Source organism: Apodemus sylvaticus, chromosome 3 (genome assembly GCF_947179515.1).
Source record: "Apodemus sylvaticus chromosome 3, mApoSyl1.1, whole genome shotgun sequence".
Classification (NCBI taxonomy): Eukaryota; Metazoa; Chordata; class Mammalia; order Rodentia; family Muridae; genus Apodemus; species Apodemus sylvaticus.
In genome coordinates this window covers 38,702,160-38,717,330 of record NC_067474.1, presented here as the reverse complement: position 1 = coordinate 38,717,330, position 15,171 = coordinate 38,702,160, and the positions used below count along the sequence as shown (strand labels likewise).

General features: G+C 36.7%; 1 protein-coding gene across 1 annotated transcript in view; it reads left to right on the top strand.

Moving 5' to 3' along the window:
• Positions 1-15,171, top strand: part of Ufl1 (UFM1 specific ligase 1) — a 34,116-nt gene extending 18,945 nt beyond the window's left edge. Inside the window, exons 10-19 of the mRNA XM_052176167.1 lie at positions 760-939; positions 2,948-3,068; positions 5,934-6,056; positions 9,077-9,194; positions 10,279-10,442; positions 10,522-10,652; positions 12,103-12,183; positions 12,469-12,554; positions 12,996-13,176; positions 13,805-15,171. Of these exons, the coding sequence (XP_052032127.1) occupies positions 760-939; positions 2,948-3,068; positions 5,934-6,056; positions 9,077-9,194; positions 10,279-10,442; positions 10,522-10,652; positions 12,103-12,183; positions 12,469-12,554; positions 12,996-13,176; positions 13,805-14,023 (1,404 nt within the window). The 3' untranslated portion in view covers positions 14,024-15,171. The remainder of the gene's footprint in view (positions 1-759; positions 940-2,947; positions 3,069-5,933; positions 6,057-9,076; positions 9,195-10,278; positions 10,443-10,521; positions 10,653-12,102; positions 12,184-12,468; positions 12,555-12,995; positions 13,177-13,804) is intronic.

Sequence of the window (15,171 nt, the reverse complement as noted above, 5' to 3'; positions counted from 1 at the left end):
AGTAACCGCGATGATGTCTTATCCAAGCATGTACAACTGCCCTGGCCTCAGACATCCTGTTGTATTTGCTTAGCCCTTCTCCAGTAATTAGCATCACTGTACAAGCTGCACCTGCCCTTCATTATTCCAAAGGGTCACTGAAGTGTGGGTAAAGGTAAGCTTGAGGCCAGTGTTCTTTCTAGTCAGAGTATAGGAGTTTATTATAATATAGGAAGACTCCTGCCATAGTTACTGGATTTCTTGCAGCAGGTTTTAGGTAGTTTCTGCGTGATAAGCACCATTCTATATGCTACACAAATGGTAGACAAACAAATGTCTTCTCTTAGGACAGGCAGCACATAGGGGGAGATATATAAACTACTAATTCAGAATAATAATGTGGATGCTGGAGCTGAAAGGAAACCGTGTGCAGATAAAGTTATCAGGACTTACTGGAGAACTGTTTGTAGGTTTATAAGAGAAGAAGCACACAGGGGCCGTGTGGGTTCTGGTGGTGGTTTGCTAAACTTGATATATAGGGCATGCAAGTGGAGAAATTCCATTATATAAAAATGGCACTTGACTCTAGAGCGCCAAGTGATGATGGAACCAGAGGGCAGTTTTGAAAGCCAAAACTACCCTCTGGCTGAATTGAAGTTACCTGAGAAAAATTGTACTTATAAATATATCTACTACTCATATGTATGTATATTATATGTATGAAACAGATGACCTGTGTTTCCCTGCATTTTTTCTTTTTCCTTTTGCTCGTAATTGTAGCCTCTGCTCCCCAGTTCCTTGTCAGTGGAGGATGCTGCCATGCTGCTCCAGCAGGTGATGAGACCGTTCGGCAAGCACGCTGCCGCTGTAGTCTTTAGTGACACGGTTGTGGTCAGTGAAAAATTCATAAACGACTGTACAGGACTGTTCAGCGAGCAGATGCACCACAAAGCTGAGAAGGTATCCCAGACTGTCTTCCACCTGCCGATCCCTACGGTGGTTTCCTTCCCATTAGGAAATGCCATAAACAGTCTGACCACCAAGGAGTATATCATTTTACATAATTCTTTTTTATCTCCTCTAGGATTTATTATTCCTTTTCTTTATCTTTATTAGAACCTGTTAAAGTTAGAGATCTAATTTTACACATTAAAATCTTATCAATAAAATTACAGTTTTCAAATTAAGTTACCAAAGGATTCTATCCACTGTTTAAACACTGAAGTATGTAATAGTGTTAACTATATATAAATCCAACTTATTTTGTGCTCAGAGATCAAAGAAAGAAAAGCAACTTCTTTGTAAATATTTTTAGTACAAAGCATGTCTAGCACCGCAATCATTAAATCTAGCATAGCCTCATTAATTTTACCTCATTAGAATAAACAGGGTAACTCAGTGAGAAGAGAAATGTTATTATCAAGGTTTCCTAGTTTTTCAAGAGTGATGCTACATTTCTCTACTTCCAGCCCTCCGGAGCTAAAGGCCGTGAGCACTAGTTTGAGACTCTTTAGGCTCAAGACCCACACTGGGCTATACATATAGTAAGAGTCTGTCTTAATCTAAATATGATTATTTAGAAAAGTTATTTTTATTTATTCTTGTGTGTCCATGCATGTGTATGCACATATGTATGCACATATGTGTGCACATATGTGTGCCCTCAGAGGTCAGCAGACACTATTAGATCCTGAAGCTGAAGATAACGGGCAGCTGTGAGGCGCCATGTGGCTCCTCCGCAGAGGCAGGGCCGCTCCTCATCACTGAGCCATCTCGCCAACCCCTCCACAATTTGTGTTTTAAATTTTTAGTTTTTAACTGCTGCCTAAAAGTATTTTGAAGCAGAGTGCTTGCTAGGACTGTCCTTATAGCTGTCCAGTTCATGGCTGGAGTTTAAACCACGATCCTTGTAGAAAGTCTCTCCTTGGATAAAACAGGCCCTACGTCTTCACACACTGTTACTGAGCTCAGGAAGACTTATCAAATGTATAAATAATTTATGTTTAGCCATACTCTTTTAAACTTTGCTATTGTGTGAAATAGTTTTCTGCAACTGTTCTATTAGGCAGACAAGAATAAAAATATTGTAACATTAGTAAATGTTAGGTTGAAATATGTTTATTCTTTACTTGGACAGGTAGACCTCAGTATTGCCTATTTAAAAAAAAAAAAAAAAAGATACCCTGGAAAGGATGTATGTGAATACAGACTAGAAGAGTGTGTGTGTGTGTGTGTGTGTGTGTGTACACTTTAACTTAGAAAAAATTAGTTTAAAGAAAGGTAATCTTATCCCTGGAATCCTCATTATTAAGCATTTTTCTTAGGAAACTAAAAATGAAACAATAATACTTTTACTGTGAAAAAAAAATGTCTTTTGCCACTAGAAATTTTAAGAACTATTTCTCATAAAAAAGAGCTTACTTTTGAAGCTGGAAATATTTTATTGTTGTTTTTGTTAACATAAAATTTAAACAGTAGAGATTATTAAGAACTAAGTCATAGGAAAAATAGATTTATTGAATTGGTTTGCAACCTGCAATCATGAGGGTGGTAGCAGTTACATGCCTTTCTTGTCACTTCAAGTATCCAGGTGGCATTGTACTCAAGAGTCTCAGAAACAACAAAAAAAGGGGGAGTGGGGGACAAGTCATTTCTTTTATTCATGGTAAAACCAGCCAGTAACTGCTGGAAAACCATACCTGATGCTCTGCCTGCAGTCAGTGTTCTGGAATTACAGGCCACTCGTTTTCACTAGGCAGGGATAGGTACCTAAAGCTAAAAAGGCACCAGATGCAGTCGATGCTTGAGGAAGACAGACGGCCTCAGAGCAACAGCCATAGATTTTATCATCTTTAGCAATGATGAAACCTAACAAGTATGATTAGGATGTGCAAGTAAATAAGCAACTTCTCTGCTAGTTGAAATGTTACATATATTTTGCCTACCAAAAAAGCATGTTTTCTTTCAGGAAATGAAAAATAATCCTGTGCATTTAATCACTGAAGAAGATCTGAAACAAATTTCCATTTTGGAAAATGTTAATGCAAATAAAAAGGATAAAAAAGATGAGCGCAGGAAGAAAGCAACAGGTAATAAATCATTGATAAGCAAGATGCAAAGATAAGTTGTGTGTAAAGATGTATTCAGTGTACAGGGGTTTTATTAAATATTTCTATTCTTGCATATCAGCTGCCACCACCACCCCCCCATCCCCATCTGAAAACAAACCTGAAGTGAAAGCAGTACTGGGCTGTGGCAGTGCCTGCCTGTGCTGTACCACCAAGACGCAGCGTAGGGACAGAAAGTGTGGCACTGCGCACATCAGACACACACAGCGGTCTGTGCGTGGAGAACAAGCCAGCCCAGGTCACTTCAGCTGTCTGACCCTGACAAGGGCTAAAAACATACATGGGGAAAAATGATGCTGGGAAAATTGTTTTATTTTTTTTGCATGAACTTTGTATTAAGGCTATTTGAAGATTTTATCTAATGAATTCATTTTTTATTTTAATGGCTAATCTGAACCAAATCTTGCTACTAAATTAAATTTTAAGATTTTGTTTAGTTTTTAATTCATGTGTATGGATGTTTTCCTCTGTGTATGCCTGTGTACCACATGAATACCTGTGCCTGAGGAGGCCAGAAGAGGTCTGGAAATGGAGTAACAGACAGTTGTGAGCTGCCATGTGGGTGCTGGGAATTGACCATGAATTCTCTGTAAGAGCAAACAGTGTGCTCTTAACCACTGAACCACCTCTTCAGCCCCTAATGATTTTAATCACAAATGGAAATGACACACTGTATTCTGGTTTTGTAAGTATTCGTGAAAAGATCCAAAGCCTTTTTTTTTATGTTCCATCTCTTCTGTGTTCTCTTCTGCATGCTCATATTTACCAGGAATAACCGAGCTGCTTAACTGTTTTGCTTCTTCTAAACTGAAAGAAACTAGATTCTTCTTTAATTTTGAGTTTGACTCCAAATGTCACTTCCTTGGGTACCTTTCTAATAGTTCGCAATAGAGACCATACTTGTATTATCTTTCCCATTTAGAATGGGATATTGCTGTGTTATATTGTTTGGAAACAATGCCTGTGATTATATCCCTAAGATCTAAAGCACCACTTGGCATAATTTAAGGTTTTCTTCAGATCTCCCTGCTAACATTATATTTTAACCTCTGTTAAATTTATATGCTCAGCAGTAATCATTCTACATAGTACTTTTATTTAGTAACTTACCATTGAGACACATGTATTTTTCCTGTTATTACTAGTAGAAACAAATTATTAATGCTGTATCAGTGCCAAAAACTTTGATATTCAGCTTTTTACATTAATAAACACACGTATCAAACACATATGCTTAAAACATAATTTTTGCTATGAAAATTCATTCCTGTTTTATTACTTAAGAATGTTCCTCTTGGAAAACCTTTCTTTGCAAGATTCTTGAAATATTTTTAATATTCTCTCCGTTCTTCCAGAGGAGCCACAGTAAGATATTCCAGGAGCTCCTAGTCCTCAGACACACACTTATCCTGCCACTCTGTTTCAAGTGGTATTTACAAATACACAAGTGTTAATTGATTACTTAAGTCAGTATAGTTGATATATTTCTTTGTCAGAGTTATGGATCATCTAGTACTTTCTTCTGAGTGACTGCAGTTGTATGGCACTGATTAACTATAGTGCATGGAATCATGTCCAACTCAAATGCCTCCCATAAGAAACTCACCACCAACTATTAAAGATACAAGTCACTCTAGGTATGTGGATGGACTCATTTATTTATTCATTCATTCATTCATTTATTTTTGTCTTTATAAAGTCAAGGAAAATAAATTATAAAATATAATGAAATCTAAGTCAGTTGTGTGTAGACGTTAGAAAAGTATATTTAGCATATAAAAATCACTTCATTTTACTCAGTAATCCTTATGATAAAAACTATTTAATACTTAAACCCCAGTATAAGACGAGAATTCTGTTTTATAAACAATAGATCCTAAATGTAGACATCGACAGGCAGAAACCTACCTCAAAAATGTGTCTTGACTCTCCCACATCGTACTTGAGCTTCTCTGTTTTGTATTTAACTCTTTAGTAAATAATTGAAAATAATTTGATAAGTTAATAAACTAATTGATGATGTTTTTCTGCTAATGATTTAATATCCACTGACATTTATCAAGTTTCTGATACTTTTAAACCATTTCGTATTACAAATTCATAATTTAGGTGAGTGGTGGGTGAGTCTGACTCCTTCAAACATGGGTAGTAATGAGTCTTTTAGCCAAGAAGGCAAAACCACTGTGAAATGTCATAGTGATAAGGATTAAATAATGCTGTGTAGCAGCCATGAATAAGTGAAAGATGGTTTGTTTGTTTGTTTGTTTGTTTTTGTTTTGGGGGGTTGTTTTGTTTTGTTTTTTGTTTTTTGGGGTATTTTTTTTTGAGGGGACAAGAAAGGAAACGGGGTAGCTAAAGGCAGTAGCTGCTCTTCAGAGGACCCTGGTTCAAGTAGCAGCACCTATACAGTAGCTGCCAGCCATCTGCAACTCCAGTTCCAGAGGATCTGATGCCTTCTCTGGCCTTAATGGGCACTGCATGCATATGGTACAGAAACAGACAAAACACTTATAACTTAAAAATACTCAAAGATAAAGGAATGCATTTGGCTAAAAAAGATAGGCTACAGAAACCAGGCAGCCTTGAGAACATTATAGTTTAAATCAGTTTCAGAAGATTGCGTAAGTTCAAGAGATTTCAATTTTTAGTGATGTGATTTATTATTGTTATTATCCTTAGTCCCTTGATATGGAAACTGATCTTAAAAAGAATTTAAATTTGTCTTTAGTTTGCTTTTCATTTTTCTGTTATATAGTTTAATGTAGCAATATGGTATCATCATTTTCCAAAGCTTGTTAATAATACTAACTGATGTATTTCTACCAGAGGGCTCTGGAAGCGTACGAGGAGGAGGAGGAGGTAATGCCAGAGAATACAAAATAAAGAAAATGAAGAAGAAGGGAAGAAAAGGCGAGGATAGTGATGACGAGTCTCAGTCGTCGCATGCTGGTGTGTAGCTTCAGGGTCACTGTTTGTGTGTAGATGGTTTTCTTAACATTTTTTATAAGATGAATATAATCAGCTACATATATTTGTAAAGAAAGTGTTCATCTTGTGTTTTTAGGGACCACAAATTTTATAGTTTAATAGCATAAATTATAAACCTGTCCCAGATTTCAAGCTGGAAATTATCATATAAAGGAAAGGAGCTTTTTATGATCTTTAACAGTCAAGTCTCTCATTTTAAGGTTTGTTGATACGTAGTATTTCATGTTAAAACAATATAGCCTGTATTTAACTGTGTCACCTTTTATCTCCCAGTAATAAACCCATGGGACAGTTTACAAAATTGGACAGTTAAAAGACAAAAGAACTGAAAAGTGGTAACCCTGGAAATAAAATTACTATCAAGCCATGCGTGGGGTATTCTCCAGATATGAAGTAGAGACAGAAGAATCGGGTGAAGGCCAGCCTCGAGGTGGAGGTCACTCTGGGCTACTGGAGACCCTGTCTCCAGACTAAATCAAAACTGAAATCAAGCTTAATACTGAAGTAGTGTCGGGAAAGGCCAACATAATCTCCCTGAGATTAGCTGCAAATGGAGGAACTTAGTATTGGCTCATTTACTGATTTAATTATAACAAAAGGTGGGGAAATTTTTAGAAGAATTTTCTATTTTAAAATAGGAAGAAAACCAAAAACCAAAAAACTAACAAAAGAACTGAGGGGTCTCTGTGACCACCAGGGACAGCAGAGTGTTGATCCACATGAGGCAAGAAGGAAATCTGGTGTAATATTTCTTAACAGCCAGCATTGGTTCAAACGTCCTGAGTCTGGCACAGGTAGTTTATTGTGGGCATAGTTAAGTACAGTACAATCTAGCAAAAGTTTCTTAATACATCACAATTCTCAGTAAACAAAGAGGCATAATTACATCAGAACTCTTCTCAAAGTACATGTCACTTCTTGCATGTATATGGGTTGTAGAGATAAGCTACATGTATTGTCTTAAGGGTGTAGGGGAGGACATGGTACAGTTTTGGTCACAGATATTATAGAGGTCTTCTAGGCTATTGGCCACATCCAGTCCTAGTTGTGGGAATTTGGGGGAGTTCCTGGCCATACAGATAACACAGGTCCCCGAGACTGTTGGCCACACTGGTCCTGCATGTGGCAGCTCAGTATGGCCTAGTCTAGATCACCTCAGGCTGTTAGCCACCTCCACTCCCCACCTTTCAGGTGAAAACAGTTTCACATCTTTTCCTTTAAAATAATAACCCTGCATGTTTAATATTCCTGGTTTCCCCAGTGCTGTTTGTGAACATAAAGACCTTATGCTCCCAGTAACTTTCCACCTTGAGAGAACTCTAGGAAATAACTGGAGACATTGAAGGTGAAGAATAGATATTGGAAGCTGAGGTGGAGAATCATGGCCGCCTTGCTATGTACATCTAAGAGGAATCAATTAACTGCCTTTTCATCTTCTAGTTCCCAGAATTTTTAATGTTTGCCAAGGTTAACTGTACAAATGACATCATGTTTTATTTTCTAAATAAAATTTTTTTCATTTTTTAACATGAAACATAATACTACTCCCTCATGTATCCCCAGCAACAGTTAAGCAGATACACACACACACACACACACACAGGACCATAATACACTATTATTGGCAGCATCACAATGCTTAAGCTCTCCTTAAAATATCCTAAGAAAGACTGAGAAACTATGATTGTTAATGTACAGAAAATAATTAAAGAGGGAAACTGTTTACTCTGTCTCCCCTTATTCTAAGCAGCATTAATAATGGCTTTCTATGTGTGCCATTTCTCACTGTGTGCTTATTTATGAATTCCCAAGATGTAGTAGGGAAAAGGATAAAGAGGAATTTTTAAAAAGTTATTCTCTAATACCTGTAATCTTAGAGAAATGAGGCATGTGACATTGTTTTGTGCATAGATTATTGAGGCACTGTAACAGCAGTAAAACCATTCTACCTTAAAAGTAATTTCAGGGCTTTGAAAGGGTTATGTTGTAATCTCTGAAATGGAGGGTGAAATTAGGTTCTCAAGTAAAATACAGAATCAAGTCAGTATGACAGATTACTGGAGGAAATGTAATTTAACAACCTATAAAGGGATTACGGGAAACAAACAAGAGAAGACAATTTAGTGTGAGCATCAGGGTTGGAGAACAGATCTCAGAAGAGAACAGAACTTTGGGTATCTACCTTGAAGCTATGAATTCAACTGTCTAGATCCCCATTAAGATTAAAAATTGATTTTTGAGGCATTTTACTTTATTGCTCAGGTTTCACCTGTAAATCAACAATCTGATTTAGCTAAGAATAATCAGTTGTATGAAAGGTATAGCTTTATTATTTACAATGGAAACTATTGTTGGCTTTCTTTGCTACCAATACTTTTCAAGTAAGTGGTTAGGCATGACATTTCCACAATTAGCAGCACTTCCATTACAGTAGCTGCATACTGATTTTATTGTTCATTAGCATAGAATTATCTTTGAGAAAGCAAAAGTAAATAAGAATTTTTCATTTGTATTTTTCCAAAAAGATAAAATTTACCTTAGTCCTGTTACCTTCTGAAGCTCTTGTGTAAATTCAAAGGCTATTGGCTTCAGTAAGTATTCAGTTTTGTAAAGAAGGAAATTCTCATCAGTAGCTATTGTTGAATGAGGAGAAATCACAGTTTTCTGAAAAAAATGGTCTCCTACTTGATTGATCTGATGTCTAGCTTTTTGCATTTCCCAAGTTAGACGGGAGGAAAAAGTTATCCTTGTCTTCTGGCTGTCTTATAGAAAACAGTCATTTATAAGGGGAGTGAAAGCATGGTCATCTAAAAGAAATTCTACTATTTGAGGTTTTAAAATTTAATTTTGCTAGATCTTTGTATTTAGAAGTAGCAGTTTTGTTGACATAAAAATGTGTTGCTGCCTGGCGAGGTATGTAGTCTCTGCCTGGTCTTTGCTACTGGGTTTTGTTTATTTCCCATTTCTGACTTACGTTACAGGAAAGAAGAAGCCGGACATCATGTTCATGTTCCAGGATGAAATTGAAGATTGCTTAAGGAAACACATTCAAGATGCCCCTGAGGAGTTTATTTCAGAACTTGCAGAATACTTAATAAAGCAAGTATAAATTATACCTCTTCCCATTTGTGACAACATGTAATTTTCACTTAGATCCTCAAAAACAGGTTTTAGGGTTTTTTTTTTTAACCATTTGCATTTAATTTATACATGAAATTCTAAATTCATCTCCTTCAGAGACACTTCCATTCAGCCTTTATTTAGTAAATGCTCTTGGCAGAATGGACAGCAGAAACTGAGAGCCTCTGAAGTGCTCACTGACCTTGCAGTCTTAGGTCTATTTAGGACTAACTTGTCCTTTACATAGCATGAAATACAGCACCAAAAAAGAGAAGGCGACCTTTCTATTTTGACTTGGCAAAAAGTAAACAAAGGTTACTGTTAGTCTCTGGAGGGGAACAGCTGACCTCACAGTTAAGTGTAGGAACTAACACCTATGACTCAGCCAAGCTAAGCCGAGTTTACATGAAAAATTAAAGGAAATTTTATATAACATAGCCTCTGCTGACCATACCTGGTCATCCTTCAAGTTAGATCCAGCACATAAGCCTCGTAGACATAATCCAAGAGCTCAGCAAATCTAAATTTTTATTTTGGAATAGAGCTTTTATAGTGAAAATTTTTTTTAATATAAGTAAATTTTATGCGTAAAATATTGCAGAGCCATGGATAGTCTGTAAAAATAGAAAATAAATACTACTACAATACACTAAATAAATACACTGTACACCAGTGTTTTGTTTTTTAATAATCTATTGTAGAGCATGTGAGTGCTTTTTAAAATAGGTCATGCTAATGGTACTTTGGAAATTTTTCCAAATTTTTGGAGTTTTTCTTTGGTAATTTCTGAGACTGAGGAACAAACATATTCTGCTATTTTCCAAATTAATTTTAACAGTCTGTTTTATGGAAGGTTTGTTGCTATCATTCTTGTTATCTTTACTGTAATTACTTTGAATGCTTTAAAATTGTGAAAATTTTTAAATTCTTGGATCTATAAGACAAATTCTTTACTGAACCTCTTTCAAATTAATTTTAACTGTTAGAGGATAGAGGGTTTATAAAGTGTTATTTCACTATAAGCAAAATGTCTTATCTAATTTAAATGTTTATCTTGTCCCAGGCCTCTTAATAAAATGTATCTTGAGGTAGTACGTTCAGTCTTCATGTCTTCAACGTCTGCTTCTGGAACTGGCAGAAAACGCACAATCAAGGACTTACAAGAAGAGGTTTCAAACCTTTATAATAATATCAGATTATTTGAAAAGGGGATGAAATATTTTGCAGGTACATTTAAATATCTTTTTCACTGATCTGTGTAATTCTGTGAGGAAGTCAGTTGTAATAAAGTGTCCTTCTTTTCCAGATGACACACAGGCTGCTCTCACCAAGCACTTGCTGAAGACAGTGTGTACTGATATCACTAACCTCATGTTCAACTTCCTAGCCTCAGATTTAATGATGGCAGTAGAGGACCCTGCAGCCATTACAAGTGATGTATGTTAGGGAATTGTCTGCTACTTGATGTAATTGGAGTCTGAACACTTTTATTTTCTCTCATTTGAATAAGTTTAAAGGAAAAGTAGCATAACAGGTCTTATATAGAAAAAAATACTGAAGAATTTAAGTAATCGTACAATGCTTATATAATTTTACGAAGATTGATAATATGACCTAACAACTTATAGTAAAGAGATTTAATTACTTTGTAAAAGATTTTTTCTATAGTTTCTGTCTTCTCCCCTTATCAATTTATAATTCCCTTAATAATTAGTCCAGTTCTCTTATACTCACAGTCATTTTTTTTAAAGCAATGCACCACTTAAACGTTGAAACAGACTTTTAAGTTTATATGTTTAAAACTGTGATGTTAAACTAGAACCTAAGACCATCACTTCTGCATTTGCCATGTGAGGCAGAACCATGGCTCAGTTACTTATAGGGGAAGGTTTTGGTCTGTTCCTTTGGTGATAATACCATTCCTCTACCGCTTTCTCTTCCTTCTCATCTTCTGTGACCATCTTACAGATAGAGATTCAGGAAACATGAGTGAGAAAGTCTTCATGTGGCTGACTGCATTTGTAACTGGCTTTGGATGTGGTAAAACCACATCCATCTAATGTGGCCTCTGTAACTATGGTTTATGCCACAGAGGCAGCATGATTTTTCTTGGTATTAATTTTAGGTAACTCTCTTACATAATAAAGTCTATCCTCAAATCCCAGACAGAAGTGCATTATTTATCCGCTACTACTACTTAGAAGATATTGGATTCTACCTCTTTCATTTTGAGCAACAATCTCCAGCACTCTGGAATGTTCCATGTCTTCTGTCTCTTTGCCAACTTCCACTCTAAAAAATACAATATTAGCATCCTTGCTCTTTGGCCAAAGAGCTAAGAACTAAGAGACGGAAGAAGGAAGCCCTGAGTAGCCTGTGTCTGCACAGACACAGTATACCTCTCAGGTCAGTCTTCCTGAAATGTATTAGAAGGAAGGGTCTGTCTGGTTCACAGTACCGCAAAATTCACAGTATCCTCATCTGTGATAGATGATGGAAGCTTCCCTACGACATGTCCGATAAAAGTGTCTGGTCACAGAACTAGATCCCCTGTGCTTCCAGAGGCTTCCCTTCTGTGTGGGAGCTGTGGCTGTGTAACTCTCTTCAGGAGATGCTGAAAGGGAGCGCACACTCTGTTTACCCAAGCTCTCTCCATGTGGCTAGGCACAAGTCTTCTAATGGAGGCTGTGGAGACGAGGACTGAGCTCTGTGATCCTGTTGTATTTTAACATTTTTATTTCTGGTTTGAGACCTAACATTCAAAACCCCAAATATATTAATTGAGTATTCTATCTACTGAATGTATGGGTATTCTTGTTTGGCTGTCTGATCTTATATCCAGCATATATCCAAAACACAATGCCAAAAGAATTTTTTTCCCTTACAGATAAGAAAAAAAATTTTAAGTAAATTGACAGAAGAAACCAAAGTAGCTCTGACAAAACTCCACAACTCTCTGAATGAAAAAGTAAGTCAGTGCTAATTGGTGACTACAGTTAGCACTTTGTATGTAAGGCTCCTTACAAACATCCCAATCAGAGTCACTACAAGCTAAATCTAAAACCAGTTCTCTGTGTGCAGGCACCTTTTGGGAAGGGGAAGGGAAGAAGAAGATGGGTGCATTTAACATTTTTAGTCCTAAAGCACAGTTTCTGCTTACCAAATGCCCTGTTAAACATTTGTGTTTGCGATGTAAAATTACAAAACAATATTAAATGTCTCTAAAAGTAAAGTATGGAATTACATTCTTCAGAGCATAGAAGATTTCCTGTCTTGTCTGGATTCTGCAACAGAAGCTTGTGACATTATGGTGAAAAAGGGGGACAAGAAAAGAGAAAGGTAACATTGATTTTGTTGCACTACTCCTAAACATGACCTTCTTCACAGTTGAGATTTGAGAATGACTGTCTGAGCCATTTATAGAGAGTTGTAGCCCTTCAGTCTACTCACAGCCCCAATCCTAGGGCAGTTTATGAGGATTGAGACCTTCATTACAGAAAACCTTATTGTAGTCATTATGCCTTGTTTGATCCCTGCTATGTAAGGGCAAAAGTATATGCTGAGTTTACTTGCTATATAGCTTTCTCTGTAACGTTAATCTACCTATACCAACTAAAGTTAAAGTAGGATGTAATCATTTCACTCATATTTAAAGAACTCCTTAAAATGCTGTGGAATCAAGTCATTAAACTAAAGAAGGTGAAAAATGGATGCTAAAGGGAAAATATGTAAATGAAGAAACCTCAGTAATTATGTATTTCTGTGATTTGGGTTTTGCAGGCAAATCCTATTCCAGCATCGACAGGCACTGGCTGACCAGCTGAAGGTTACAGAAGACCCTGCTCTGATTTTACACCTCACATCAGTCCTGTTATTTCAGTTCTCAACCCACAGCATGCTCCATGCACCTGGAAGATGTGTACCACAGATCATCGCTTTTCTTCAGAACAAAATCCCAGAGGTATTACATCTTAATATGCTGGAAAATTTGAAGTTTTAAAACGTAGAGCGTTCTAGATGTGAATCATTGCCAACACCCAGTCAGAGAGAGACAGAAGCCATTAACATGCTGCAGGCAGGAATGGGGAAAGAGTTAGGAATTGATTTTGTTTTTTAACTGAGCATAGTTTAAGAATCTTTCAGCATTCTGTTAGATACATGGTGAAAATTCCTCTAATTTTAGAGGTTAAGTTTTCAGGAAAGATACAAGAATCTCTGAACTTCTGTCTCAGTTTCCCTAGTTTTGATTTAGCCCCCACCCCCAGGGATGACTTCAACAGTCTAATCCAGTTCATCTAAGGAATCCAGTCCCTAGCCAAAAGCAGCTTGGCTTCTTTAGTTATTATTTTGTGTCATAGGTCACAGAACCAGACTAAGTCAGATTCCTGTGGCAGGGTCTGCACAGGTCTTCTCTCGCCTGAGCTCCACCCTAAGAACACAGGCCTTGCTTGCTACATTCAGATTCCCACTGACATTGTGTTGTTTTGTGGAGACAAAGCCCTTCAGTTTGTGCTGTTCAAACAAATTCTGCTTTTTCTGTTCTCAGGGAATCAGATGTGCGTGGTACAGTGTCTTCTTTCTTTTCACAGGATCAGCATACTCTGTTGGTAAAATATCAAGGACTGGTGGTGAAGCAGTTAGTCAGTCAAAATAAGAAGAGTGGGCAGGGAGAGGACCCACCAAGCGATGACTTGGACAAGGAACAGCATGACGTTACCAACACGACTCGGAAGGAGCTTCAGGAACTGTCGCTAGCCATTAAGGACCTTGTTCTCAAGTCCAGGAAATCGTCTGTGACAGAGGAGTAAGGCCCCTAATTTACTTTTGTTACATAGTATTTTCCCCAAAGTAGATGAGTGATCACAAAATTAGCACACCCTGCTCCCGGTCAACCCTCCCACACAATTCAAAGGAAATAGTGCTGTTGTAGTAGATGCAGATTTTATGGGAAGCTTTACTATTGAGTTCTCCATGAAACATTTTCTTTTCACGTAATCCTATGTGTAATTTTTTTATGTAATAAAAGTTCTTCAAAGAGTTCTGAATCTAGAACATAGTTACGCTTTAATGTTCTTCCAGATGTTAAAATGAAGAATAAAATAGAGTATGTTTTATCTCTAGGAAAGGACTTGTTTGTTATTTAATTTATATGGTATATTTTTTACAAGGAAAAAATGTTTATATGTCTGAAATAAAAATGAATCAGTTTTACTTTTAAATTTATAGAGAATGATTTAGAAGTAGAAATTTTCAAATCTATTTTGTATTACTACGCTCTGGCTTTTGCTTTTGACAGAAGAAGGCCTCCTGCATGAATGTCTCCAGAGGCCTGGGAAGTAGTTTAACAGGTGAGAACGCTGAAGAAGGCCGCATTGCTGTGCTTGAATAAAGCAAGCCACAGGGCACAGTGAGGGAAGGTGTGAGGTACGCTGCCAGTCAGCGCAGAGCATGTGTCTGCTTGCATGGCTCAAAGAACAGAGAGAGTTCTGTGATTAGTCCAGCTTAGAGTTCTGAGGTTTGGTTGTTTGATTTTGGTGGCTGCTTTTCCTCTTAGTTCTTTGTTGGAACCTGTACAACAGGTAGCTAGGCTGTTCTAATGAACACAGAATCTGTGTGTGTTCAAACCTGCAGAAATTTTATTCCAAAAGTAGACGTGTATAAAAGTTGAATTTTTGTTTTCTGTGATTATTAGGTAAAATGTACTAAAACAGCTCCTTGGAACAATAATTTAAAGCAAGTTATAAGCAACATCCTGTTGTCAAAAATTTAGTTACTCTGAATGTAATAAAATTAAAACCCAAATGTTTAAGGAATGCTATTTTATATAATGTCAATGGAATTTTTATATTTCAAAATGTTTTAATGCATAAATAAGACTACCTCTTTTCTGAAATAACAAAGTGTTAATATTGTATAGACGTACATAATTATTAATTAAACATTTTGTTAAAGTTGA